General features: G+C 50.2%; 4 protein-coding genes across 8 annotated transcripts; 2 read left to right on the forward strand and 2 right to left on the reverse strand.

The window, feature by feature from the left end:
- Positions 1–1,634: 1,634 nt before the first annotated feature.
- Positions 1,635–10,056, reverse strand: Rgp1 (RGP1 partner of RAB6A GEF complex). Of its 4 annotated transcripts, none has more exons than XM_075967357.1 (9): positions 9,940–10,056; positions 9,425–9,559; positions 8,993–9,129; positions 8,652–8,735; positions 8,400–8,549; positions 8,041–8,187; positions 7,709–7,836; positions 7,346–7,535; positions 1,635–6,033 (listed from the first exon to the last, which is right to left on the reverse strand). In XM_075967357.1, exons 2-9 carry the CDS (start codon positions 9,538–9,540, stop codon positions 5,810–5,812), a joined length of 1,176 nt encoding a protein of 391 aa, XP_075823472.1. In that variant the 5' UTR covers positions 9,541–9,559; positions 9,940–10,056; the 3' UTR covers positions 1,635–5,809. The 4 variants fall into 4 exon arrangements, with proteins under 4 accessions (XP_075823472.1, XP_075823470.1, XP_075823471.1 ...); XM_075967355.1 differs by having other exon boundaries at positions 9,833–10,030; XM_075967356.1 differs by having other exon boundaries at positions 9,839–10,021.
- On the forward strand, positions 4,656–5,584 carry Msmp (microseminoprotein, prostate associated). The gene is made up of 3 exons (XM_075967360.1): positions 4,656–4,785; positions 5,006–5,114; positions 5,404–5,584. Exons 1-3 carry the CDS (start codon positions 4,656–4,658, stop codon positions 5,582–5,584), a joined length of 420 nt encoding a protein of 139 aa, XP_075823475.1.
- A 153-nt stretch (positions 10,057–10,209) lies between the features above and the next one.
- Positions 10,210–22,193, forward strand: Gba2 (glucosylceramidase beta 2). 2 transcript variants are annotated; one of them, XM_075967352.1, is made up of 17 exons: positions 10,210–10,921; positions 14,933–15,024; positions 15,205–15,320; positions 17,737–17,955; positions 18,239–18,478; positions 18,697–18,799; positions 18,945–19,098; positions 19,173–19,298; positions 19,481–19,653; positions 19,854–19,958; positions 20,146–20,253; positions 20,355–20,506; positions 20,622–20,728; positions 20,847–20,989; positions 21,066–21,181; positions 21,273–21,464; positions 21,647–22,193. In XM_075967352.1, exons 1-17 carry the CDS (start codon positions 10,587–10,589, stop codon positions 21,923–21,925), a joined length of 2,760 nt encoding a protein of 919 aa, XP_075823467.1. In that variant the 5' UTR covers positions 10,210–10,586; the 3' UTR covers positions 21,926–22,193. The 2 variants fall into 2 exon arrangements, with proteins under 2 accessions (XP_075823467.1, XP_075823469.1); XM_075967354.1 differs by having other exon boundaries at positions 10,365–10,921; positions 18,244–18,478.
- On the reverse strand, positions 22,125–27,368 carry Creb3 (cAMP responsive element binding protein 3). Its single transcript, XM_075967359.1, has 10 exons — positions 27,175–27,368; positions 26,932–27,087; positions 26,688–26,844; positions 26,536–26,606; positions 26,337–26,426; positions 24,170–24,276; positions 23,995–24,063; positions 22,905–22,989; positions 22,737–22,821; positions 22,125–22,649 (listed from the first exon to the last, which is right to left on the reverse strand). Exons 2-10 carry the CDS (start codon positions 27,082–27,084, stop codon positions 22,324–22,326), a joined length of 1,143 nt encoding a protein of 380 aa, XP_075823474.1. The 5' UTR covers positions 27,085–27,087; positions 27,175–27,368; the 3' UTR covers positions 22,125–22,323.
- Between the last annotated feature and the right edge of the window lie 58 nt (positions 27,369–27,426).

Below are 27,426 nucleotides of genomic sequence, written 5' to 3' on the forward strand. Positions count from 1 at the left end.
ATAAAATAATGGTGATAATAACAATAAAATAGGAACACAAACATCTTTTATTGTATCTGGAGGAAGGAGTTTAATCACAAGGAAAGGTAAGCACTGGAGTAAAAAGCGGTTTAGGAATGATCTAGGATAAAAAGGAAAAACGCGATAGCAGAGGAAGGAAGGCAGAAATGGACCATGCAGAATAAATAACCAGGGCAGAGCTTTTTAGAGACCAAAGGACACATCAAAGAAAAATAGAGCACTCCCACAAGGGTGTTAAAGACAGAAAAGAGCCAAGGACGGCCGTGGGCTTTTTTTTTTTAAAGGGGGTGAATAAGTAGTGGTGTATGTTGGCAAAAAGACGTGAGGAGATGAGAGGAAGGAAAAAATTTATAGCAGAGGAAGTTGGTGTGGAGTTTTCCTCTCAAGAAGTCCAGCAGAGCAAAGAAGAAATAAAGCCTGGGCCACTGGGAAGGAGGCAGGGCCGGGGCTGGAACACCACAGGACAAAGCAACAGGGCTCCAAAGAGGACATTTTTCTTCTTTTCACTAACTGACCTAGTTTTCTTGTTTCGGACCAAAGACAACTGCAGCGTTTAGTGCTCTTTAGGCTAAGAAGATCCTCACCCTTGCAATGCCTTTGGTGCAAGAGCACACAAATTAGAAGGATTGAGATAGAGCGTGTCAGTGTGAGACAAACAAATCCATCTGAAGTCAGAGTCAGTGGCTGCGTTGTGGAAACACTACTGAGTTAGACAGCTGTCTTCCTCTTACCCACCACAGAGCAAACACAGAAACTCACAGTGGCTACCAGTCCCCACTAGACAGTCAGTACCCAGCACACACAACAGGATTGGGACCCACTTTTCTTTGCATACTGGAATTCAATATCCCATCCTAAGGAACCATTTACTTAGGTCAGAATACATAGGACAGGCTAAATAAAGGGCTGTAGAGGAAAAGTTAAGGTTAAAAATAAAGACAATTAAATAAAGGAAAGGGAAGCAGAAGTGTGTTGCTGATAAGAACCAAGACGGATATGCAGAATTCAGTGCAGCCCAGAAGCCACAGGAGTCTCAGATCAGAAAAGGAAAACATTCAACATCGTAGTCAGCTTTCTCTTTTTTTCCTTTCTGTCCTGGAATTCACCAGCTTAAGAAGAGCTTCCTGCCTCAGCCACCCATCCCAAGTGATGAGAGCACAGACATAAACCACTAGGTTTGGCAATCTAATTTTTCCTCCCAAGACAGGGTTTCTTTGTGTATCTCTGGCTGTCATGGAACTAGCTCTTGTAGTCCAGGCTGGCTTCAAACTCAGAGATCCGCTTGCCTCTGCCTCCCTGAGTGCTGCCACCACCGCCTGGCTATAACTAATCTTTCAGAATGTTTTAAGGTTTATTCATGTGGATGAGTGTCTTCCATCCATGTATGTACGTGAACAATGAGTATAATATGCTGGGTGCCCCAAATCAGAAAAGGGTGTGGTGTCAGATGCCCTGGTACTGGGATTACGAATGGTTATGAACAAGCATGTGGGTGCTGGGAATCAAACCCAGGTCTTCAAGTATAAATGCTCTTAAACCCTAAGTCATCTCTCCAGACCCCATAAAACTAATCCTAGGGACCTAAGTGTCAGTTTTAAATCAAACACATGACATTGATTTTCAACTTTTATTCAAGATTTTGTTTTAAAATTCAGTAAGAACAAATTGTTTTTTAAGATAGGGTCTCGCTCTGTAGCCCAGGTTGGCCTCACCCTAGTGGCAACCCTCCTGAGATTTCTCCGTGCGCTGGTGACTGCAGCAGACAGAGATGGCTTCGTTTTCACACCCTTCACTACCTTTGCCACACCGGCCAACACGACGTCCCAGTCCACCCGAGAAATCCACACGTCATTTTTCCATCACAGCAAGCCTTTTCAGAACCAAGAACTACTGCAACGATACAGATCACTCAACCCTCCACACTTCCTGAAGCCCGTCCTTCACAGAGGCCTCTGGACAGACACCTCTGGCCCAGAATACCCCACTGCTGGGATGCTGGATGCTTTGTTCTCAGAAGCTTAACCCAGGTGAGCCGTACCACCTGCCTCCCAGTTTTCCTGGATCTGCTCTCTCTAGGAAGCCTTTGGAGGATCTTTCCTCTGCCTCTCCCCTCAAGTTTCCCAGGGGCTCTACCCTGCCTGGCTGTCTCTATTCAGAGACAAGCTGTGAACTTAGGGGCTTTGCATTTTGCACTGTGGGGCCAGCTGGGCAGACAACCCCTTCCATGATTTCTTTGGGCTCTTTCAAGACTCTCCCCACCCCGGGTTCGGTCCTCAAGTCTCCCAGAGCCATGATCTTCAAAGGCCATGCTCTGTACCTTCTGGGCAAAGTGGCAGCGCTGGGGTGACTCAGCCCCGGAATGTGCTCACTTCCTCACTCTGCGCACCTGCCTGCACTGCTGGAACACAGCCTGGCCCACCTCCAGCGGATGTTTTCCTTGTCCCTGCACAGGTGGCCTGTGCCAACTCCCACCCTGTCCCTTGCTCCAAAGGCTACTCTCCAAGGACTCAGCGGGCTGGACGTAAGCCACTGATACCCCTACACATTTACCGCAGTGCCCAGGCCATCGATCAGTTCTACACTGCTCCGCAACCTCAGAAAGTAGTCCTGCTCAGCTCCAGCCTCCCTTCTAATGCAGTGTGGCTCACACACCAGTGCCCACCAGGTCCACTTCCAGCATCTCCACTGCCTCCAGGGTCTCTAGCTTCCCACTCGCTAGTCTGTAGTGTGTGCAGAAGATAGCCTACACTCAGCCTTCGGGTGGGTTCCCCCAAAGCAGAGGAAGAGCTAACTAATGACCAGACTGCTAAACCCTGTGCTTGTTTGATGTCTTCTAATCCCTTCTCCTGCCAAGATGTCAGGGAGTCAAGGCCACGGCCCCTACACAGGCACCTACCTGGGTATACCCTAAGTTTTCCTTTGTTTTTGTCTTGACTCTATCACTGACCTGCATCCCCGGCCAAAGCCAAAGGTATCTTGGAGGAAGACAGCTAAGTAATTAGAGGGGCACAGACAGTGGCTGCTGGATGAAGAGATGGCAGGCAGGGTGGCCTCTACAAAAGCCTGCCAGAAGTAAGTCAGATCTGCTGTACGAGGGGATGGAGTAAAGCTTGGCTGCACGGGACTACAGGCTTGAAGGAAAACCAGAGCAAACGTCCTATGAGCAGGAGAGGGGTAGCTGGAACCACAGCGGGGCCTCTGAAATGTGGGGAAGTAAAGAGTAAAGAGGACCAGTTAGATCAGGGCCTTAGTAATCGATAACTATTATCACATGTGTCATAATGGAGACTTGAAAGTAATCCACATGAGGGGACAAGGGGAAAAAAGGGGGTCAGGATCAAATAAGAGAAAGCAGAGTCCTGAGGCTAGTGGGAGGGTAAGGAGATTCCTCTTCCCAAGGTACTGAGGTGGGAAAAGCAGCTCAAGCCAGGTGTGAGGAACTCCAGGTGTTAACGACTGGAACCAAAATGCTCACAGGGCCACATCTGCTTTCGAAGCAGGCAGTAGGGTACCTCGGAGCACAAATGTGGTCTGGAGAGGCACTCACAACAGCAGACCTCAGCTGTGCAAGCTGCTACTGTCCTCCAGAGAGTGCACCAGCACTTTGTCTCTGAGCTTTAGCCTCAAGAAGAGGCTATTTTCTGAGGGTCACGGGCCAAAGACGCTACTAGGAACATCCCATGTGCTATCTCACGATGAGCCCATGAGCTGGCAATGCACAGATGAAAGGAAAGGGTGACAGAGGGGAAGTAACTTGTGCGAGGTCAGATGGCTAGTAAGAGTCACCACCTGAATCTCCAGAGCCTGCAGAACTCAAAGAATGCCAAAGGCGAAAGCCCACGAGGCCTTGCTCCATTGTGAGGGAGGGCATTACCAGGGATGGGGCAATCTTGTAGCTGCTGCCCACGGGTATAAAAACAACGGAAAGTTTACCTTTGGGGTGCCCATGAGTGAACCCCTCTCCCCATGCTGAGGACAGTCACTTCTCAGATGCACCAGGGAAACCCTGCCCCCACCCCCACCCCAGGAACTGAAGGAAACATGCCCTCCACTCCAGGTGCCTGCCCGCTCTCCTGGAGCCTCTGGCAGCTGCACCCTGCTGCAGCTCCTTGGTTTGGCTGGGGCACAGGATTAGCCATCCCCAGGAAATGCCTCCCTCCGGTCCAGGCAAGGATCCCAGCACACACACCCCTGGTGGTGGTGGAGGGAGGGTTGATGGAATGCTTCCTCTCTGCAGGTCAAGGAGATCTGGGGACCACCTGGGGCCTTCAACCCTCCCCCTCCCAGCTGGGGAAGTGCCCAGTCCAGTGCCCCTTCCATGGCCACCTCCCTCCTCCTAGCTGTGGGGACATGAATCAGCTCTCACAGCTTGTTAAAAGCAGGACCTCTTGTTTTCATGCCCTCACCTCAGGAAACAGAGCGACAGCCTGTCCAGTTCTGCTCAGCAGGGGGCCAGGGTCCTCACTTTATAAACATCCCCAGCCTGTAAGAGCAGAGGGCACTGGCATGGTATGAGACAGAGCCCAAGGAGAGAGACACTCAGGAGTCAAGGAGCAAGGCAAGAAAAGCAAGGGATAAGGCCAGACGAATCTGAACAAAAGCCAGGCAGGGTCTGAGAGAGCTGAGCTACAGGAATGGCTCTAAGGATGCTCTGGGCTGGACAGGGCAAGGGGATCCTGGGAGGCTGGAGGATCATCTGCTTGGTGGTGTCTCTGTTCCTGCAGCACCCAGGAGTTAACAGCAAGTGTTACTTCCAAGCTCAAGGTAAGGTGGACTGCTTGATGCTTAAGGGAAAGATGAGGGGGTGATGACAGCTGAGAGACGACCCTGTTAGAATATAATATATATATATTCAGTCCTCCAACCTGTGACACAGGAGGGACGAGATGGCTAGTATGCCTGGTTTCTCTCCCACCCTAGACCAGAGACTGCTGCCGACATACAGTTTTCACCTACCAACTGACCAGTTCTCATCCTTCCCTAGCTCCCTGCCACTACGACGGGAAATACTTCACTCTGGGTGAATCCTGGCTCCGCAAGGACTGCTTCCATTGCACCTGTCTGCACCCCGTGGGTGTGGGCTGCTGTGACACGTAAGTGACCCAGAGGGAGGACGGTCGGGGAGGAACTAAGTTCTGTGAGGCAAGAATAAACAGGAGAGCATCATGCGACCACAGAGGTGAAGGCACCAAGGAGGAAGGGGAGTTGAGGTAGATCTGGAGGGAAATACTCCTGCTTAGGAAACTAAAAAGTCCTTATATAGAGAGCTGAGCTGGAGAGTTTGGGGGACACTAGAAGATACCGGGGGACAACTATGAGAGGGAAGGGCACTCCATAAAGGTGGCTTTTCACTGTACCGACTCCCAATCTTTGGTTTTCTAGGTCTCAGCATCCCATTGACTTCCCTGCTGAGTGTGAAGTGCGCCAGGAAGCAGGAACCTGTCGGTTTTCTCTGGTGCAAAAATCTGACCCTCGGCTGCCCTGCAAAGGGGGAGGACCCGACCTAGAATGGGGCTCAGCTAACACCCCTGTTCCTAGAGCTCCTGCTCCCCACTCCAGCTAAAGGATCACCCATCTGCTGACTGCCCATTGCTGCTGCCACTCCCAGGGAAACCACTAGCAGCTGCCCGTTTACTCTGAATGAATAAATCAATGCCACAGCTGAAAGCCTGGTTCTCATCGCTGTGCGGCAGGGCCCCAGGTGGGAAAAGCGGGCCCCACCGGATCCAGCTGTTGAGTTTTCAATGTCTTGAAGAAACTAGTGCCATGGTGGGCATGTGGGCCACCTTCAGATAGTTATACTGCTGGTGCTGGGGCCTGGGGCAGCATATGAGACCAGGGTGGGGCTCGTAGGAAGCACTTTGATGGGGAGGTCCCAGCTGAAGGTGTCTACAGGCACCTGCTCAGGCCCCGTCCAGGTCGCAGGTTCAGGCTGCTCCAATGGGGGCAGAAGAACCAATCCTGGTTCCCGGGATGTTACAAACTCAAAATGCAGTCGCCACTTCAAGGACACTGTAAAAGGAAAAGACGGAGAGAGCTACTTTAAAACGGTGGCTCTCAACCTGTGGGTCACAACCCCTATGGGCCACAGGACCCTTCACGGGGTTACCTAAGACCACCAGAAAAGAGAGATATTTATTTACACTACCATTCATAACAGTAGCAAAGTTACAGTTATGAAGTAGTAATAAAGATAATTTTATGGTTGGGTCAGCACAGCATGAGGAACTGTATTAAAGGGGCACAGCATTAAGAAGGTTGAGAACCACTGCTCTAAAACAGGTGTGGTGGCACATGCCCGTAATTCCAGTATTTGGTGAAAGCAGGAAACCAGAAGCTCAGGGTCAGTTTGATGCCAGCTGGGAGACTACATGAGACCCTAATATCAAAAAAAGAGCAAGCAAGTGGTAGGTAGTAAAGTCAGTGACAGGATGTGCCAGTAAACTAAAAAACCCGAAACTAAGACCCATCATGATGGCTCAGCAGGTTAAGCGGACTTGCCACCAAGGCTGCCAACCTAAATCGGATCCCCAGGACCAACTCCAGAAAGTTGTCCTCTGACCTCCACACACGTGCTGTGGTGCATATGCCCAGACACACACACAAAAGAAAATGAATGAATTTAAAATTCTCTGACTGGGTGTAATGGTGCATGCCTTTCATCCCATTGCTCAGGAAGAGGAGACTGAAGCAGGTGGATCTCTATGAGTTTGAGGCCAACGTGGTTTACATGATGAACTCCAGGCAAGCCAGAGGTACAATGAGTCCCTCTCTTAAAAAAAAGAAAGAAAGAAAGAAAGAAAGAAAGAAAGAGGGAAAAAAAACAGGCAGGCAGTGCAGTCTGGTCTACAGAGTTAGTTCCAGGTGAAACAAAGAAACCCAGCTTCAGAAAACAATTTTTAAAAAAAGAAAAGAAAAGAAAGAAAAAACAGATTGTATCCATGCAGGAGCTTCGATCAAACACTTTGTTTCTAAGGAACCTGGTGTGTTAATATGTTACCCAGAGATGCCATTAAGGATAGCAGTGTCAACTACCTAGCAACCCAAGGTCAGGATAGTCAAGACTAGGTAGCTTAAAATAAATGTGCTAAGAAGCCAGAGATCAGTGCATCTCAGGGCAAGAACAGTGCTTTATAAAGCTGTTAAGAGTTTAGGGGTCGGCACATCTAAATAACAGAAGGTCCGTGGAAAGATGTAAGAAAATGCGAAGGGCTGGCTGGGATGTGGGCATGCATGTCACATGGGAATTTTATGATCATTACACTTCCCAAAGCCCAGCATTTACTTCCCCTACTCCTTTCTCCAGTAACGGTCGGGTTCTCACCGATGGCAGTGCAGAAGCCAGGGGTAGAGCAAAGAGGGATGGGGAGGGAGAAGCTGGTTCTAGTTGTATGGAGGCAGGACTCCTGGTGCCGGGCGTGCGTCACGTGGGACACCGAAGGGGCAACTCCTGTCCCCCGGCGCCGCTGGTATTCAGGCTGTACACGCTCCTCAGTCTGCAAGCTTACTGAAAACTGGGAGCAAGAAGAGAGACGTATACCAGCAGGCATTTGGAAATCTGGACTGCAGGTGAGTGGCTGCCCTGAGGAACCCCAATTTCCACTTCTACAAACCACCCCTCTCTATGCAGGCCCCTCTTCCACCCTAGCCCTTCAGGCCGAGCACAACAAAGCTGTTCCTTTCTCACCTGCAAACAGGCTACAGTTCCTTCCCCTAAGTTTAAGGTCCCCACCACATCCTCGCCGAGTCTGTACACAGATTTGAAGATACCAAATGTCCCAACTTTCCCTCGGCCATCACTGATATTGTACAGATCTGGGGAGAACAGATACCAGAAGGTTACAGTTTACACTGGGGAATATCTAGGAATGAGTCTCAGAAGCCAGAACACGAGACTTTTCTTTCCAATGGGGGCAAGATATTAGTGGACCATGAAGGGATGTGGTAGACAGGAGGCTTTTCAGACAGGGACACACTGAGGGAAAAGTTGGATCAGGGCAATTATGAAAGGATTCTCACGGAGGCTGCGGCAGGAGGTGGCAGCCATGAGGCGCTCCCCAGCCAGCTCGGCTAGCCATGAATCCTTCTTGCCGCTTTCGTCCTCCTCTAAGAAGGGACTGGTTGGAGCCACCGCTTCATCCTGGGGAAAGTGGACATCCTGAAGACCTAGACAGAATTGAGCAGAGGTAACGCCGGGAGGGATCAGAGATGTAAACAGACACTGGGTGTGAGAGTCTGACCTGAGGAGGCTGAAGGTCTCAGCTTACTCCCCACCTCATCCCCAGCACTGTCCCTAACACCAGGAGTCTCTGCAGGTCCCCTTGGACTATGCTCTGTAAGCCTCCACCCCACCCCTTTCTTCTAGGAACCTGGCTCACCAGTCAGCACAAGAACTCTCAAAGGGACCCGGAGTAAAGTGATGGGCGAGTTGACACGCTGGCAGCCAATGGTCAATTTGTAGACGTACTTGACTGACTGACCCCGAAAGGAAGGTGGTCCCTCTGTGGGCAGCACTTCGCTGTAGGAGTCTGGGGGTGGGGGGAAACAGCAGTCAGGATAGCTGGAGGCCGTCAGAGTCCCCCCTCCAGGGAACTGAGAAGACAGTTCTGGGCTGGGGGACAAACACTCACATGATTTGGATTCACCAGGGTCTAGCCTCAAGTCACAAAACAGAATTTTTGGTGGAGTAGAAAGGATACACTGACCCCTCTCACCTATGGAAAGTAAGAAAGAGTGCAATGAAATGACTCTGTTGTCCATTGTTGACCAGGGTCACACAGCAAGGGGAGGCAGGAAGAACGGCCAACTCTTTCTGTTGTGGTACGGGGACAGTCTCATAGCCCCAAATCAGTAAATTATCTTCCCCTCCACTCCTGATGCATTGGTAACTGCATCATACAAGAACAACTTAACTCTACCCTTGGGTTACACAGACTTCCCCTCCCTCCAAGACAAATACTCTGTCTCTAACCTCGGTGTGGCAGAAAGACAGTCTGGCTGTCAGGCTGGACATCTGGCTGACTAGAGTCCGGGGGTGGTAGGGCTACTCGACTCTCACTGGCATGGAACTGGCAGTGGATCTGGGCACTGGCCCAGGCCAGAGCCTCACTGTGGAAAAGGAAAAAGAAGGGATGAGAAGATAGACTTCACAAATGCTTTCCCTCCGATACTGCCTGACAAGATCACCAATGTGAAACCATTGCACAATGCAAAGCGCAACAAGTTCAAAGAGGGAGGAGGAAAGGTGGGTAGGGACCATGTCATCCACCCTTCAATAAGCAAGGAGGAAGTAGGTGGTGATGGTAGTGTAGTTACAGGATAACCAAAGCTCTGATTTAGAAGGAGTGAGAGATACCAGGCTTCCTCCCGGAGGGGCCGCCACCTTCAGTACCAGCATCCCCACCTGGATGCAGAAGTGGCGGTCGGGGGCAGGGGATTAGTGACAGTCACTAAACATTCCAGAGCCTCCCCCGCCAGAAATACAGGACCTCGACTCAGTTCAGCCACCACTTCAATCATGGCAGCTCCAGAAACAAATCTAGAAGGAAACACAAAGTGCCAGAAGTCAGTACAGGGGGAAAGGAGGAAGGAGTGTCTAGGACCTAGGGTTATGTCTAGATTTGGGCCCCAGGGGCAAGAAGTAGGGGTTTTCAAGTTTCGGTGCGGGTGGGAAGAGCTAGGATTTGGGGAGCTGGCGACGGATACTGACTCCGTACTGCCTGCGTGAGGACGTCGCTCTAGTCCCAGACCTCTCCGCCTCTCGAGTCGAGCTAGGCCCCCTGCGCCGCCACCCACAGGCTCCCGGGCCTGCCTTTGCCTTTGTCTCCGCTCCCCTCGAGGCTCCACATCCTAGCTCAGGACACCGCTGCGCGCCACGTCTCAGGATACAAACGCGGACTCGTAGATGGAGGTCCTCACCTGCCTGCCCCTCCGAGACCGGCTCGGAGATCGGTGGCGTCCGCGGTGTCAGCGGCGCGGCAGAGGCGGGACTTCCTTTGTCACACTGCAGGGTTGAGGCGCCCCTTCCGGTCCGACCTGCGGGGTGCTTCCGACCGGAAGGGGTTCGGGTGGTCCCTGGGCTGCGGGTCACCCTACCAGCGGTGGTACCTGAGCGCGGGCGCTGGGGATCCCGGCCGGAGGGACCCGGTACCCAGCCCTGGAGACCCTGGAGCCTCGGACAGGGGCGGGGCCCAGGGTCGCCGCGAACTCCCGGGCGGGGCCCAGGGGCGGTGCTTTGCGGGCAGGTACCGCGGCTCCGCCCCCGTCCTCGGAGCCGGTCGGCCTTCGGCCGGGCGAGCTATTCGCCACGGCCCAATGACAACAAGGCCCAACCCTTCCCGCCTAGGATCTAGAGTCGGGACCCAAGAGAACCCGCGGCGACTTTATTGCTGTGGCCACTGCTGCTGCAGCAAGAGCTCTCTGACACTTTACCCGGACACCAACTTCCTACTGCTTTCCCCAGCGTCCGGCCCTAACTGCAACTGGTGCCCGCGTTTCGAAACGTCAAAAAGGTGTCAGAGGGACCCGAGACCCCCGGGGTCGTGAGGACCCAGGAGCCAGTGAACATGGTAACCTGCGTACCGGCCTCAGAGCAAATCAGTTGTGCCGAAGGAGATCCTCAAGTTTATTGTCCTGAAAATACTGGGGACACTAAGGCTGTGCGGGTTACTGACTGCGGGAGCCCTGAGGACAGTGGACGCCAGAATGAGCCAGGCTACTGCAATTCAGAAGACTCTGGGCAGCTGATGGCCTCCTACGAGGGTAATGTTAGGGGCTACCAGGTGCCTTCTTTTGGCTGGCGGATTTGCTTGGCTCATGAGTTTGCAGAGAAGAGGAAACCCTTTCAAGCTAACAACGTCTCTCTAAGCAACTTGGTAAAGCATTTCGGTATGGGCTTGAGGTGAGTAGATCCCGTCGCCTAGAATGCCTTGGTTCCTTTGTTCCCATTCAAGACTCCCTGCATAAGCGGAGAAGGGTAATCAAGTAGGTGGGCTCTTGGTTCCAGTCAAGTGTGCCATATCCCCTGCATTCTTTACCCCTGCAGCTTTTGAGGGGGAGATTGAAGAGCATCTTTTTGAAACCCCCTTTTCCTAGCATCTTCTCCGCAGCAAAGGGAAAGAGTGTTTTGTCCTGCCGTCAGTCTTTCCCCATTTAGGCTCCCTCCCAAGCACTTCCTCTTTCCCAGACTTCACTTTGAGATTAGTTATACTTTGTGGCAAAGCAGAAGACCAGCCTCTGTTGTCCTGATACAGTGTTTTATTTGTGAGGCGTTCTCCAGCCGACATTCCCCTCAGCAGCTGAAGTGTTCTGTACCTTATTTAAGCATGCACTGCTTCATCTGTTTCTGTCCTCAGGCCCTGACTCCTGGAATAGCTGCCTGGTTCTTGTCAACCCTAAAGAGAGGGGGACAAGTTCACTCTATTCTGTGACAGAGGGCTTCTGATACAAAAGAAGCAAAATTGGAACCAGGCAAAGTAGTGCAGGCATATAGTGTTACCTACTTGGGAGGCTGAGGCGGGTGATTAATTTGAACCTAAGTTCAGAGCAAACCTGACCTGAACACCACAGTGAAAGCATCCCCACGGAAAAAAAATGGGGAGATCTAGGGATAAAGCACAGTAGTAGGGAGCACACATTCCACCAGAATACCCTCCAGATCCTTAAAGATGACTTCCAGCCTGGGGTGCTCGGGCATCCCCAGCATTGTGTTGTATTGTATTGTAGGTAAGTCTTCCAGAGCCAGCCTTGGCTTGTCCTCCTATCCCAGAGGTCACAGACACTCCAGAGCAGCTACTATGGAACCCTTCTGGATTCCCACAGAGTTGGAAGGCTAGTGATGAGCAGCCATACCCATTAATAGGAACAGATGGCCATAAAGACAGAGCATCATTCTGAGGTCATTCTGAGTCAGTTCGCATATAAGCGCAGTGCTGGGGAGGGAGGCTTAAAAGTTGGGAAACTCCACCCCAGCAACGTCTAAACCTTCCTGCCCCAGTCAGTGCTGTAGGACTGTGGTGGGAAATCCACTTACCTAACTAGCCGTAGCTCTGGGCAATGAGAAGGCCTGGTGCTCCTGTGGGTGGCCCGTCTTGGAGAATCATTCCTCTAGGCCCTTTATGAAACTGCCTGGACTAGTTACTTTTCTTATTGCTATGATCAAAACCAGACAAAAGTAATTCAAGCGTTTGTTTGGCTTATAGTTTGAGGGTACATTCTGTCATGGCAGAGAAGTAATGGTGGCAGGAATGAGAGGCAGCTGGTCACACCATCACAGCCAGCAGCAGAGAGCAGTGAATGCTAGAACCCCGCTTTCTTTCTCCAGGACTCCAGCCCACGGGTGGTGTCAGCCACAGTTAAGGAATATCTTCCCACCTCGGTTAACCTAATATGGACAACCGTTTCTCATAGGCAGGCCCACAGGCTTGTCTTCTGGGTGACTCCAGAGCTGAGCAAGTTGTAAGAATTAACCATCATGTTGTTCCAGTCCAGCTGTGATCCCAGAGCCTTTGTCAGAATGGGATCTAAGGTACTGAGACAAGCACGGTAGATTACATGTGATCAGGATAAGGTCGCGAGCAGGTGTACATTCATCCTAGCCTCTTAGCCACTAAATATGAGCTGAGTCACAGAGGCCTCAAGCTCTTGCTCAGCCCCTTGGACCTTGGCTTCCCATACTAGGATAGGGTGGATATCATCAACACATGGCTTTTGGAATGGGATGAGGGCCTAGGTTGAGGTTAAAGGAGAGGTGAAAATTCAGAATGATCATTTTTGAGCTGGGATTGTATTATAGAGAAGACTGGGTATGTCAGGAATGGCCAGCTGCCGAAGGAGAACAGGGAGCCTCTTGGAGTGAGCTGAACTGAGGAGCACTCTCAGCAGTACTGGCAGGACAGTTGTTGAAGGCGCAGCTTCAATTTTGATTGCTGTTCCTTTAGCCAGTCAGTTCAGTCAGTAATGTTTGCTACTAGATAGTCCTTTGTTCTGCCTATCTTGGTATCTAATAATTCTTCTCCGTCCTTTCTGGCTTCTCATTCTGTCCTAGCACCTCTAAACTGGCAGAGGACCTTCAGACTTGCCACCACCTTGTCTTCCACGCCTTTTACCTTGCCCCCAGAATTTACCCCATCCATTATTTTTCATCCATTTCCCCCCTCCCAACTCCTGCTCCAGTCTGTCTTCCATTGTTCTGTGTCAACTGTTTGTACATCCATTCATTTATAAACTCAACAGATACTTACAGGCTGCAGGTCCTGCGCCTTGGCCTGTGCTTAGAGCTGTGGATGACATTCATCTCGTCTTGGTCACTATCCCCTACCCCAAATGTCATGCTCACGTGAGGAACACGCCGAAATAACAAGGCAGTGTCTAATTAGGAGCTGAGATCGTGTGTGGCAATAATCATACCTGTCACCAATAGTCGACTTTATGACTTTCTTATCTGTTAGGGTATTTGATCTTTCGGTGATTACAGGAGGTAGCGAGGGCAGAAGCTGTTCCCATTTTGTAGATGAGGAAACAGAAGCTTGAGGGTTCGCATAGCCAATCACTTGTTTAGATGTGACTGAATGTTAGGCCTAAAATGATTGCTTAGCAGCCCATCCTGAATGAGAACATATGAAGAAGACACCAGAGGGTAGGATAAGGCAGGGGTGCTGGCCTTGAAAATAGACCCAGCGACTTGTACGTGACAGTCCTGATTGTTTTCTTATTAGGTACAAATCAAGGAGCAAGAACAGGGAAACACTGTGACTTTTTTGGTTTTGGTTTTTCAAGACAGGGTTTCTCTGTGTAGCCCTACCTGTCCTGGAACTCGAACTGTAGACCAGGATGTTGTGAACTCACAGAGATCCACCCGCCTCCTGAGTGCGGGGATTAAATGTGTGGCCACACCACCTGGCTGACGCTGTGACATTTTTAGAAAGCTTTACTGTAGGGGATATTGTGATTTTGTTTTGTTGAGACAGGTTCTCACTGATGCCTAGGTTGTCCTGGAAATCATTCTGTAGCCCAGGCTAACCTCAACCCCAAGTGCTGGTTTTACAGGTGTGAGCTATTATGCCCAGTTAATTTACTGGGTATTTTTAAAGAGCACAATCTGAAAACTTACAGTTAAATTGAAGGGGGCGTGGGCTTAAGGGGACGCGGTCCAGAATACATAATCACCAGCTATCTTCCACTGAGGCCATTTGTCTCCCTAATTTGTCACCATTCATAATCATAAATAAAGTCATTTTTAAAGGAGGAAGTCCTTTTGGCAGCTTCTGCTTGTTTGGAAATTAGGGGGATGTGTGGAGGATGTAGTCAGGGAAGGGCAACCAGCCCTGTTAACACAGACCAAAGCTCCTGGGGCTTGAGCTAACACAGTGGTGGTGGAGTTAGAACAATCAGTTCTCCCCAGGATGGAGAAACAAGGGCGTCCTGCACCAGTACCTGGGCAACTAGGATAATCCAGAGGAAGACAGTTTAGAAGACACAGTGATGGGTCCTAGATTATTGTTTGAGACAGAGTCTCATTGTGTAGCCCATGCTGGCCTCAAACTTGTGATCCTTCTGCCTCAGCCTTCAGAATGCTATGATTGATTACAGGACTGTTCGTGGAGCCTGACATTCTTGGGGCATGTAGTGGGAGATCACAGCGGAGTAGCAAGAGAAAGGGAGATGACTGCAGCTTATAAGAAATAGCACACTTGGGCTGGAGAGATGGCTCAGGGGTTAAGGTCCTGAGTTCAACTCCCAGCAACCACATGGTGGCTCACAACCAGCTGTAGTGAGATTTGGTGCCCTCTCCTGGCTTGTGGGGACACATGCAGGCAGAACACTGTATACATAACAAATAAATTTTAAAAAATAAGCAAAGAAAGAAACAGCACACTCACCCTCCTACTCACGTTGACACTTGGCTCCTCAGGTACTTGAAGTGGTGGTACCGGAAGACCCAGGTGGAAAAGAAGACCCCTTTCATCGACATGTTCAATTCTGTACCCCTGAGACAGATCTATGGTGAGTCTCAGCTCAGCTGCCCTTTTCAGAGCGGGTCTGGCTTCTATGCTTTGCAGAGGCAGGCAAAGAGGCTTCCAGTTCATGCATACTGCACGGCTCCATTCCCTAGAGCCCAAACAGGAGCTATAGGCCTGCCTTCCTCTTCTAATTCTCCATTAACCATCCTGATTTTCTTTCCAGGTTGTCCCTTGGGTGGCATTGGAGGAGGCACTATCACCCGGGGCTGGAGAGGCCAGTTTTGTCGTTGGCAACTTAATCCTGGAATGTACCAGCACCAGACAGTCATTGCAGACCAAGTAAGGGCCAGGAAATGGGGGCAGGCAGAGTTGTGGCTCTTAACTAGTCTGGGATGTACAGTTAGACATCCACATGGTTCAGTTCAATGGGTGCTTTCAGGATGCTGTATACCCAGCCCAGTGCTAGGATGGACGGTACATTAGGATGAACACAGAACCCATGTTCCTTGAAAGAGGAAATATGCCTGATAATTCTCATGTCCATGTTTCCTGCCTAGCTCACAGCCTTCTAGCTCAGGCAGTACCCTCCAAAGAGCAGAAGCCATTTAAAGTGGCTTAAAAGAACATTTGGAACTGCATGGGGTGGCACATCCCTATCCCAGTACTTGAGAAGTGGATGCAAAAGGATCAGGAGTTCAAGACCAGCCTCAGTTACACAGTGAGGCTGAGACTAGCTCAGGTTACCTAAAACCCTCTCTCTCAAAATAAAAGGGTGGGGGTGCAGTGAGATGACTTAAGGGGGGAAGCCACCCCAAGTCTGACAACCTGCATTCCATGCCTGGGACCCACTTGGTGGAAGGAAGGAGAGAACCAGCTCCTACAAGTTCTCTCCCAGCCTCCATACATAGTTATGTGCACTATGCACTGTGGTGGCTGCACACTATGGCCTGGGGTGAAGGTCAGAGACAACTGATAGGAAGGAGCTGGTTCTTACCCCACACGTGGGCTTGGGAGATCAAACTCCGGTTGTTAGGCTTGGTGACAAGTACCTTCACTGTTTGAGCCATCTTGGCCAGCCCCCCCTCCCCCCCCCCTTTTTTTTATAAAAAGGACATTTAAAAATATTGGAAGGAGTAAAATAAAACCTAAAAAGTCATGCTGAAAACAGATGCACAGCGCTAACTCTCCTTACCTAGATGTATAAACCTTTAGCCAAAGGTCAGCTTCCCTGCTGCAGATCTCTTGAGGTCTGCCCAGGACTCCCTAAATCCCCTCTCTCTAGCTGTCTTTACTTTTCTAAAGCTTCAGATTTTTCATTTCTATTTCCATATCTTATCTGGGCCTTATCTTACAGTATATGACCTGCCTTTCATCATAGTTCTCGATGACCTCCCCTTCTGAGTTAGCAAGTTCTGATGCCTCTGCCTTCAGCTTATCTTCAAAGGGGAGATGACTGGCAGGTCTTAAACCTGTTGATGCCAGTATCCTCAACTCAGGTTTAGTGGCTGTGCTCAGTACTCATGCTCCACCCCCTGTGCATGCCTCATCTCTTCTGTATTCCCAGGGGAATGCCTTTGGAAGCATGACTCTGCGGTAATTATGGCCTGTATACTGTGTCAGTACTCTGTGGCAGGCTTTGGGGATGTTTATATTAACGAGCCCACAAAGTACCATTTAGTGATTATTTTATAGATGAGGAAACAGGATCCAGAGGGCATTGGTAACATGTTCAAGACAGCATGGTAGGGAAAGGATGGGACTCCAAGCCAGTCACCTCTGTGACAAAGAGCTGGCGGTCTCTACCATTTGTACTTTACCAGCAAAATGACAAAATTTATTTTATGGCTAGGCCCATATCTGTAATTCCAGTACTGAGGAAGGAGGATCACCAGTTCAAAGCCAGCCTAGGTTATAGAGCAAAACCTTATCTCAAAAGCAATAAAAGAAAGGGAAAGAAAAACTTTACATACAATAAAAATACCAAGCATAGTTTGGATCAAGGAAAGAGATATTAAACCCCCAGCATTCCTCCCTTCTGGAGCCTAAAGTTTTGCTGGAGAAATGAGACTTGAAGAAAACGGAGACTGCACCATGAGGGGGACGTGCAGTACCGAGAACTCAGACAGTGCTGCAGAGACTTGGCTTGTTCTTTGCACACATGCCAGCTCTGTGAGGACCACTTCAGTAAGCTAGAGATGGCCCCTGCCTTCAGAGTAAGCCATGGGGACAACTGGGGACACAGGATAGCAAATAAAAACATGGTGACATAATTCACTGAATACCAGAATAAAGAGGAACAGGGCATAACAGGGTAGCCGGCTCCCTGCTAGAAGAAGGAAGACGATGAAGGATGACGGGATCTAACTAGATGGAGATGAATATGGGCAGATTATGAAGAGGAAATAAAGGATGCTCAAAGACTGGAGAGTATTTGTGTGACCGGGAAGTCGGCTTAGAGTTCAGAATTGAGCCTGAGTGCCACAGGAGTCACTGGAACATGCTAAGCAGGGATTGGCACATCTTGATTTCTGCTGCCATAAAAGGCAGAGATAGTATAGGCCTGATTAAGGTACTGAGATCAGGCATGAAGGGAGAGGAAGTCTAGGAGGTAGCTGGAGGGGGAGGCATGAAGACATGGTGATGGCTCAGTGAGCTGGTGGTGAGTCTGAGAAGGGAGGAAACGCTTTGGGCGGGGGGGACCAGGGTGTGTTGCTCGTGGGTTACTTGTTGCAGCCTGTCTGCTCTCTCCATCAAGTTTACAGTATGCTTGCGCCGAGATGGGCGGACTGTGTATCAGCAAGTTCTGTCCCTGGAGCGTCCAAGTGTTCTGCGCAGCTGGAACTGGGGCCTGTGTGGTCACTTTGCTTTCTACCATGCCCTTTACCCCCGAGCCTGGACAGTCTATCAGCTTCCTGGGCAGAAAGTCACTCTCACCTGCCGCCAGATCACACCTATCTTGCCCCATGACTACCAGGTGAGGCTTCCTCCTGTTTCCTCCTGACCTTCCTTCCCATAGGTCCACCTCCGCAGACAAAAGGGACAGATTGAAGCTGTGAGCATCACACTGGCTTCCCAGTCCAGTTAACGCTAGCCTTCTAAATCTTCTGGTAGGCTGTTCTCCTGGGAATATGGGAGATGCAAGAGAGACAGGAGTGTAGCAGGGAATAATTGAAAAGGTTCTCTATGCCCATGGCTGATCCTGAGGAGTGGAGCCAAGAATGGATACACTGAGCCTGAGTCTGGTCTTTTATCCCCAGGACAGCTGCCTCCCTGTAGGAGTCTTTGTGTGGGATGTAGAAAATGAAGGAGACGAGACTCTGGATGTGTCTATCATGTTCTCTATGCGGAACGGACTAGGGGGTGAAGATGATGCCGCAGGAGGGCTATGGAATGAGCCCTTCTGTCTGCAGCGGGATGGGAAGACCGTGCAGGGGCTACTCCTGCATCATCCAACCGCCCCGAATCCCTACACCATGGCTGTGGCTGCACGATGCACGGTAATGGAAGAGTCTGCCCTATACCTCTCCGCTGAGCCCCAGCCCTCACAGCCTGACCCTGAACCCACTCTCATAGTCTCTCATCAGCTCCCAAGTCCCATCCTCATCACAGCCCTGCCTCTGGAACTCGGAGGTGACAGTGTGTAAGAGGAACAGAAGAGCTAGTCAGAATCCAGGGTCCTTGTACTTCCTTCACTGAGTCTTTGACTCCTTAACAGGAAGACGCCACCGTAACCCACATCACAGCCTTTGACCCTGACAGCACTGGGCAGCAGGTGTGGCAGGACCTACTTCAGGATGGACAGCTGGACTCCCCTGCTGGTGATGGGGGGTTTGGTGGGGAGGTGTTGGGGGAAAGGCTGTGTCCTGTCTTAGGACCAGGGTGGGAGACCTGATAATGACCAGTCCTGTCCCTGAGTTGGGAGTCCCTAGGGAGGGCCTGTGTTGATTCCCCTGTGCTTCTTAGGCCAGAGCACCCCCTCGCAGAAAGGAGAGGGTGTCGCTGGGGCTGTATGTATCTCCAGCAAGCTGCTACCACGAGGCCGGTGCTGCCTGGAGTTTTCACTGGCTTGGGATATGCCTAGGATCATGTTTGGAGCTAAGGGCCAAGTCCACTACAGGTAAATGCAGGGGTCCAGAGGCACTGGGGCTCTGACCTAGAGCACCCCTTCTTACGCCTTTCTTTCCATCTCAGGCGATATACACGGTTCTTTGGTTCAGACGGTGATGTGGCACCTGCCCTTAGCCACTACGCACTGTGCCAATATGTAGACTGGGAGAAGAGAATCTCAGCGTGGCAGAGCCCAGTATTGGATGACAGGTGCTAGTAGAGACTCTTGTACTTTTTCCCAGGCACTTACTCCCAAAAAGTTCTACTCCCCACCCCACCCCATCAGTAGGGCTGTGCTGGGATTCACTGAGTACCCCTACTCCTCTGAACTCTAGAATCCTTTCTATCCTGGGAAGCTCATAAAGATCTATTCTCTCTTCTTGGCTTCCCAGATCCCTGCCTGCCTGGTACAAATCTGCACTGTTCAATGAATTATACTTCCTGGCTGATGGAGGCACAGTATGGCTGGAAGTTCCTGAAGACTCTCTACCAGAGGAGCTGGGAGGGAGCATGTATCAGCTCCGTCCCATTCTGCAGGACTATGGGCGATTTGGCTATCTTGAGGGTATGGGCTGCTGGGTTGGGGTGTCAGGCTAGCTAGTGTCCTGCATAAAGCAAGATGATAGTTTTTTGCCTGTCCCAAGATAATGATGGGCTAAGGGATAAATGGTGACTATGGGCAGAGGACTGTGCCCTCTTCCAGCTCCTGAAGGGCTATCAAAGGGAGCTGGGGTTCTTGCAGCAGTGTCTCTGTCATCCCTCCAGGCCAGGAGTACCGCATGTACAACACATACGACGTCCACTTTTATGCCTCTTTTGCCCTCGTCATGCTGTGGCCCAAACTTGAACTCAGTCTACAGTATGACATGGGTGAGGGTAACTCCTCTTAGCTTCTTTTACCCTTGAACCTTTGTAGTCTCTCAAATGATGTCCTTACCCTTGCCCTGAGCATACTACTTATTGGTTTTCCTCTGGGTCACACACACACAGCTCTATGACCCGCCTCAACTGCCCATTTCCTGCTTTCCCTCACCTACTTGTGTATCTGCTCCCCCAGCTCTGGCAACTTTCAAGGAGGACCTGACAAGGCGACGGTACCTGATGAGTGGAGTGGTGGCACCTGTAAAGAGGAGGAACGTTATCCCTCATGACATTGGGGACCCAGGTACGGTTCCACTATCCCCAAGTCAACTTTCCTCTCTCAGTTTTTATTCCCTCATTCCTGTCCACCGACGCAGAAAAACCAGGTCCCCTCCCCTCCCACAGATGACGAGCCATGGCTCCGGGTCAATGCCTATTTGATTCATGACACTGCTGACTGGAAGGACTTGAACCTGAAGTTTGTGCTGCAAGTTTATCGGGACTATTACCTGACAGGTGACCAAGGCTTCCTGAAGGACATGTGGCCTGTGTGTCTGGTAAGGCATCTGTATAGTGTCCAGTATACCAGGGACATAATAGTGTCTCAGGAGAGCCCAGATAGCCAGCATCTTTCCTAGAGCCTACATCTTCAGTGTCTTGATTCCCCTCTAGGCTGTGATGGAGTCTGAAATGAAGTTTGATAAGGACCAGGATGGACTCATTGAGAACGGAGGCTATGCAGACCAGACCTATGATGGATGGGTCGCCACAGGCCCCAGGTTGGGGGATAGGGATTTCCAGGTCTGAGGTGGGGAACTGATCATGGAAGGATGGTGGCACTCATGCCTGGGAGGGGCTGGAGCTGCCAGTCTCACCCCAGCCCCTGTCCCTGATCAGTGCTTACTGTGGAGGGCTGTGGCTGGCTGCTGTGGCTGTGATGGTTCAGATGGCTGTTCTGTGTGGGGCCCAGGATGTCCGGGATAAGTTTTCTTCCATTCTCTGCCGAGGCCGGGAAGCTTATGAGAGACTGCTCTGGAACGGTGAGTGAGAGCAGCCTGGGGCATCTCAAAGCCATCTACACGCACACAGCAGCTTTACTTTGCCCTTCTACTCTAGGCCGCTATTACAACTACGACAGCAGCTCCCAGCCTCAGTCCCGTAGTGTCATGTCTGACCAGTGTGCTGGGCAGTGGTTCCTGAGGGCCTGTGGCCTGGGAGAAGGAGACACTGAGGTGAGAGACTAGAAAAGCCAGAAATATGGGTTTCCCTGGAGGTGGGAAGCAAGTATAAGAGACTATCTCTCTGCCTTTTCTATTCCCCTAGGTATTTCCTACCCTGCACGTGGTCCGTGCTCTCCAAACAATCTTCGAGCTCAATGTCCAGGCCTTTGCAGGAGGAGCTATGGGGGCTGTGAATGGGATGCAGCCTCATGGTGTTCCCGACAGATCCAGTGTGCAGTCTGATGAAGTCTGGGTGGGTGTGGTCTACGGGCTGGCAGCCACCATGATCCAAGAGGTAATGTATTCTCTGTCCCATCCCTTTACCACTTGTACTGTGGTCCAGAAAACTTCCATTTATTCTTAGAACATCCTAAAGTCATCTTATCCGTCCACTGAGCATACTATCTTATCTGCTCACCAGAGGTAATTGTACCATGGGAGCCAGTTATTATGTGTGACTTCTACCTCTCCCCACAGGGTCTGACTTGGGAAGGTTTCCAAACAGCTGAAGGCTGTTACCGCACTGTATGGGAACGCCTGGGCCTGGCTTTCCAGACTCCAGAGGCATACTGCCAGCAGCGAGTGTTCCGCTCACTGGCCTACATGCGGCCACTGAGTATTTGGGCCATGCAGCTGGCCCTGCAACAACAGCAGCATAAAAAGGGCAGCAGGCCAGTCGTCACACAGGGCGTAGGACTAAGCGCAGAGCCTGAATATGGACCAAAGAAATCTTGGACAAACCTAAGTCCAGAGTGATCGCTCTGAACTGTGGAAGCCCAGCACCCACACTGGTCTTTCCTCCTTCCTCCCACAACTCCTGCAGCCCTGAGCCACTAGGACAATCATGCCCCTTCCCTTCTTCCTACCCAACTGTGCCAGTAAGAAGGGGCTGAAGAACCACTTATTTATTTCCTACCCTACCCGTTCCTTCTGTGGATGAAATAGTCAAGGCCAGTAAATTTCTCCAAGTCTATTCATGGAACAACAGATACACATGGGCATAAATAAAAGACCCATAAATCTAGTAAGTGTGGTGTGTTTAGTTCCCAGGCATCCTAACAGGGCACAGGAGCAAAGGCCAGCTCTTCCCCCATTCCCTCTTACTTGAATACAGATAGGAACCCTCAGGCTGAGGATCCCCCATGCTATCACATCTAACCTGAAAACCTGCCCTGCAAGATGACAGAAGGGCTGTGGGGAGGCAGCCACCCCTCTTCCTTTGAAAGATTTGCCTGCAGGGGATGGTCAGGGCCTGCAAAGGGGGTCTCTAAAGAAAGATCAAAGTGTGGCCAGCGCAGAGGTGGTTCTGCTTGAGGCGCTTCGTATAGCAGGCAGGTAAAGTTGCTGGAGGCCTGGAGCGTATGTTCTGAGCTACCCAGTAGCTGGTTTGTGCTGTCCGATGGTAACTTTGACTGCTGGGCAGGCAACTTCATCTGATCCTGGTCCTCACCGGGGAGGGCACGGAGCTGACGGTGCAACACTGAAGAGACAAAGGCTTGTCAAGAGACAACACAGAAGAAGCCCTTTACCACAGCCCATGCCTTAAAGGTGTCCTTAGGCCTCTTACCCACATACTCAGCTGGCACACTCCCCCTTGTGTCAGAGGAGTACATAGCGGGTACAAGAAGAAGGCAGAAAGAAAACAGCAGGACCTGGAACACAAGAAGAAGGTGGTGAGGGTTGTGGGTCACCCCCAGTCTCTGCCAAGGACAGGATCTCCCGTCCTCCTCCTCACCAGAACACATGTGCTGCCACTGCTGCTCTTGTTTGCTACCCCAAAAACCATGGCCTGAAGTTTCCTCAGTTGGTCTAGAAGGGACCTAAGGGAGAGAGGACACAGTGGTGAGCATGCTCTGGCCGAGCACCCGAGTCACAGTGAAACCCTTCCACTTTAGCCACCCCCTCCACTAGCGCAGAAGATCCAGTCCCTCGACTTCCTTGCCTTTTGTTTCCAAGTGACTTCTCCTTTGTGAACAACTGCCTGTTCCTTATTAAAACAAAAAAATCAAAACTTTGCTGCCTTGACTTAAACCCCTTTGCAAATGACTTTCAGAATTCTCGTAACACCTGATCAACTAGGCACGTAATCCTCACCAGGTACTGTGCTCTCTACTTTCTGGGACAACACCACCATGCTAGAGAGTTCCAGCCAAACACAAACATTGTCTTCTCTCCACCTAGAATGTTTCCCCTACCCAGTCCCATGCCCAAATCGCAGCTGCTCTGATGCCAACTACCTCCGTTCGGTCTTTGCTTCCTTCCCTTTCTTTGTCTTGGTACTTAATTTCTCCTTAGCTACTTGTAGATTTATTTATTTCCCATTGCTCTGAGCTTGAGACCTGGTAAGGCCAACCACCAGGTTTTTGTACTTAGGAGCTATCTAGTTAGAAGTCAAGTGTGGAACAGTGGAAAGAGTGAGAAAGCATTAAGAAATTAGTGTGGAGGCTGGAGAGTTCGCTCAGCAGTTAAGAGCACTAACTGCTCTGCCAGAGGACCCAGGTTCAATTCCCAGCACCCACATGGCAGCTCATAGCTGTAACTCCAGTTCCAGAGGACCTGACACTCACACAGACATACGTGCAGGCAAAACAACAATGCATATAAAGTAAAAATCGTTAAAAAAAATAAAAGATTAAGCCGGGCAGTGGTGGCACATGCCTTTAATCCCAGCACTCGGGAAGCAGAGGCAGGTGGATCTCTGTGAGTTCGAGGCCAGCCTGGACTACAAGAGCTAGTTCCAGGACAGGCTCCAAAGCACAGAGAAACCCTGTCTCAAAAAAACAAACAAGATTTTTAAAAATTAATGACTATAAATGGTTGCTTACAGATTCTGTTCCTCTAGAAGTTTTACTTTGTTCTGCAGCTCCTGATTCTGGGCTGTGTATTTCAAGACCCTGGAGGATAACATGAATATTAAAATATTGCCTGTGAATATTGAATATTCAAAAAAAAATCAAAACCTTAAGGCCTCCGGTTTCCCCCATATTCTTTCTTCCCTACCTGCTCTCCAGCCCTCCGACATACACCTTCTTCTTCTTGCGGCTTTCTTGAGCAGCTCTCTTGTTGCGAATCTTTCTCCGTATGCCTTTTAGAACCTGTTCTTCCACCTAAGAGAAGATGGGAAAAAGGTCATCCAAGGTGTATTGTTATATACATATCATATTATATAGGTGTGTTGGAAGGCAGCTAAGTCCAGCCTTCTTCCCAGTGAAACACTGCAGCTTCTCTGACTAGTACACATCCACCTTCTCTGTGAATGTCTCCAAGGACCAGGTGTTCAACACTCAAAAGCCAGACTACTTTTTGGTAATACTTTTATGTGTATGGGTGTTTTGCCTATATGTATGTCTGTATATAATGTGTCTGCCTGCTGCCCACATAGGCCAGAAGAGGGTGTCAGATCTCCTGGGACTGGAGTTATAGGCAGTTGTGAGCTATCATGTGGGTGCTGGGGCTTGCACCCGAACCCTGTAGAAGAACAGAAAGTGCCCTAAACCACTTTCCAGTCTCTAATTAAATTTTTAAAAATTCCTCTTAAGCTAGGGGTTAGCACATGCCTGTAATCTAAGCACTTGGGAGGGAGAAGGAGGAGATCAGGACTTCAAGACCATCCTTGGCTAGAGTAGTTTGAGGCCAGACTGAGCTACATAAAACCGGTTTCAAAACTAAGAACAACAACAACAACAAAAGTCCATTCTTATCCTAAGCCAACATCAATCTTCTCATAATTTCTCTCCATTGGATTTACCTACAATCTCTGGGGTTATATAGAATAAATCCTTATTTTAAGCCACTTAAGCTTTTTTTTTCCAGAAATTAAAATTGAGTGAAGTTGTTAACTCTTATATACTCCTGTCAAATCTGGACACTAGCCAAGAGTGATATCATTCACCTGTAATCTAGTCCTAGGGAGGTAGAAGGAGGATCAGGAGTTCAAAGTCTGAGGCCAGTACACAGTCTAAGGCCAGCCCAGCCTGGGCTTACAAGCCCCTCTCTCAAAAAGCAGGACTGAGGATGTAGCAGGAGGTATTATATTCAACTCCCAATGGGTGGGGGATTAAGGTGTGGTCTGACCAGCAGCAAGGAGAACAAGACAGTCACTGTCCTAAGGACAGCACCACTACTGATCATTTCCAAATTCTCTTTTCTTTCTTACTAATATTTTACTCACTCATCTTGTAATGGTGGTGGAGGGACAGGAGACAGTGTCTCACGTAGCCCAGGCTTGCCTGTACTCGTCCTGAAGCTAAGTCTGGCCTTTAGCTCCTGATTCTCCAGCCATAAATAAACATCTACATTAACCAAAGATACCATGCAGCTGGGTAATAGTGGCAATGCACACCTCTAATCCCAGCACTTGGGAGGCAGAGGCAGGCGGATCTCAGTGAGGTCATCCTGGTCTACAAAGTGAGTTCTAGGACAGTCAGAGCTGCTACACAGAACCCTGTCTTGAAAAAAACAAAAGACAAACAAACAATAGATACCACAAAAACATTAAAAAGGCAAATGACATAAAAATACTTGCCATGAAAGCAAGATGTGGTGTCTGCCTGTAATCCCAGCACTTGGGAAATGGCTTTGAATGTATGAGGACCTTCTTGTCTCTGCCTCTGAGTGCTGGGACAAGAGAGGTGCGAGCCATCATGGCCGGCTTTGACAACTGTTTTGTTAGGCTGGTTCAGACTCTCAGACATTTCTACCACTGAGCAAGAGGTGGTGTGGTCATGATGACATCCGTAAAGGCCCTTCATTTGCTGGCCTTTTCAAGGCCCTATAGTAATGTTAGTTGACATTCAAAAATTATTTTTATATGTGGGTGTGGGCTTGTTTGAAAATCAGAAAACTAGTAGGAAGTCAGTTCTCTCCTTCCATCCTGTGGGTCCTGGGGACAGATACCAGGTCCGGCAGGGCAGCAAGGGCCTTTTCCAACCAAGCCACACACTGGTAATTTTGAAAGGAACACCAAAACTTATACAAGCCCTACAAGATCAGGAACTGCTCTTGCTTCTTGCCTATTATCTACCCAACCCAGCTTTCCACTAGCAACAAGTTTGCTTAGGTTCTGACCTCAGTCCTTTTTCAAGTAAACTGATATGAAATAAACTGAATTTGCCTACTTGGGCCATAAATCCCCCTCCAGCTTTTGCTCCAGCAACAGGAACCTTACCTTAGTGAGAGGAAGTGTTGAGGGCAGAGAAATCCCCTCCTTCTCCAAGAGCCTCTTCTCTTCCTCAGTCAGTATCAGCCTAGAAATCCCCTAAGGTTGGAGAATACAGAGGAGAGCAGGGTTGCATGGGGATGTCAGAGAAGAATGGGGGAATCTGACCCCAGTCTTGCAAGGTGAGCCGATCCTGAAAACCCAGTACCTGTTCTGCGGCTGTTTCCTCCACACACAGTGGAGTCACACAGAACCCCTCCTTTTTGAAGTTCTCAGGATCTGCAAAAGCGAAAGTCGAAAGTCGGGTTGGCTAGGCCTGTGAGCTCTTTCCTCCCCCATAACTTAACATTTCACACCCACCTAGATCTATGGAGACATGGTCCTGTGAGAGGGAGTAGTTGTGGTCGTGGCGAATAGAAGAGATGGCAGAACTGAGACCATCCAGAGATCCGGAGGGACTGAGCAGAGAGCTCAGTAAATCCTCTATCTCCCAGTCGCTCAGGGCTTGCCCGGAGGTCTAACAAATTCACAGGCCTTGGTTTATCTCTGTACCTTTGGGTCTCACGGACGTCGCTTAGCTTTCCCACTCAGAACACCGACCCACCTCGGAAGGTGACAGCTCCAGGTCCAGCGGAGCCTCCACGTCCTGCTCGATCGCAGTCCACAAATCTCCGCTTTCCTCTAGCAGGAAGTCCTGCGCGTCCTGATAATCAGGATCCAAAGCCAGCAGGTCCTGACCACCAGGATCCATTTCCATTATCTACGGACAGAAATCCCTGAGCGCATATACAATCTCGGAACCTTAGGCACGACCCCTCAGTCTAACTGTCAAATCAGCTCGACTTACCTAAGTCACCCTTCTCCGGAGGGCAGGACCGAGGGCCTAGTGGTTACAGTAAACCACAGCCGCCTCCCAGCTTCTAGCCTCCTCAGCTTCCAACACAACGGAAAAGATGCAATAGCCCAGTCCAATGGCATCTTGGAACTTGGAGTTCCCTCCTACTCGGAAGTGGCTCGTGTGCTGCGCCACGTCCCGGGAGCTAAGCAAATTGTAGGGACGTCCCTACAGTTTCCCACACCCCAGGGCGGGGATTCTGGG

The sequence above is a fragment of the Microtus pennsylvanicus genome, chromosome 3 (assembly GCF_037038515.1).
Source record: "Microtus pennsylvanicus isolate mMicPen1 chromosome 3, mMicPen1.hap1, whole genome shotgun sequence".
Lineage (NCBI taxonomy): Eukaryota > Metazoa > Chordata > Mammalia > Rodentia > Cricetidae > Microtus > Microtus pennsylvanicus.

Excerpts from the sequence above, each read along its gene's own strand:
- Msmp (XM_075967360.1), top strand. The coding sequence starts at position 4,656 with ATGGCTCTAAGGATGCTCTGGGCTGGACAGGGCAAGGGGATCCTGGGA. Across the intron at positions 4,786-5,005 it reads GTGTTACTTCCAAGCTCAAG|CTCCCTGCCACTACGACGGG; the intron begins GTAAGGTGGACT and ends ATCCTTCCCTAG. Across the intron at positions 5,115-5,403 it reads GGTGTGGGCTGCTGTGACAC|GTCTCAGCATCCCATTGACT; the intron begins GTAAGTGACCCA and ends TTGGTTTTCTAG.
- Rgp1 (XM_075967357.1), bottom strand. The coding sequence starts at position 9,540 with ATGATTGAAGTGGTGGCTGAACTGAGTCGAGGTCCTGTATTTCTGGCG. Across the intron at positions 7,837-8,040 it reads CACCTCCTGCCGCAGCCTCC|ATCTGTACAATATCAGTGAT; the intron begins GTGAGAATCCTT and ends TGTTCTCCCCAG. Across the intron at positions 7,536-7,708 it reads GAACTGTAGCCTGTTTGCAG|TTTTCAGTAAGCTTGCAGAC; the intron begins GTGAGAAAGGAA and ends TCTTGCTCCCAG.
- Gba2 (XM_075967352.1), top strand. The coding sequence starts at position 10,587 with ATGGTAACCTGCGTACCGGCCTCAGAGCAAATCAGTTGTGCCGAAGGA. Across the intron at positions 19,099-19,172 it reads AAGGGCCAAGTCCACTACAG|GCGATATACACGGTTCTTTG; the intron begins GTAAATGCAGGG and ends TTTCCATCTCAG. Across the intron at positions 19,654-19,853 it reads GCGATTTGGCTATCTTGAGG|GCCAGGAGTACCGCATGTAC; the intron begins GTATGGGCTGCT and ends TCATCCCTCCAG.
- Creb3 (XM_075967359.1), bottom strand. The coding sequence starts at position 27,084 with ATGGAAATGGATCCTGGTGGTCAGGACCTGCTGGCTTTGGATCCTGAT. Across the intron at positions 22,990-23,994 it reads CTTCTAGAGGAACAGAATCT|GTCCCTTCTAGACCAACTGA; the intron begins GTAAGCAACCAT and ends TCTCTCCCTTAG. Across the intron at positions 22,822-22,904 it reads GTGGCAGCACATGTGTTCTG|GTCCTGCTGTTTTCTTTCTG; the intron begins GTGAGGAGGAGG and ends CTTGTGTTCCAG.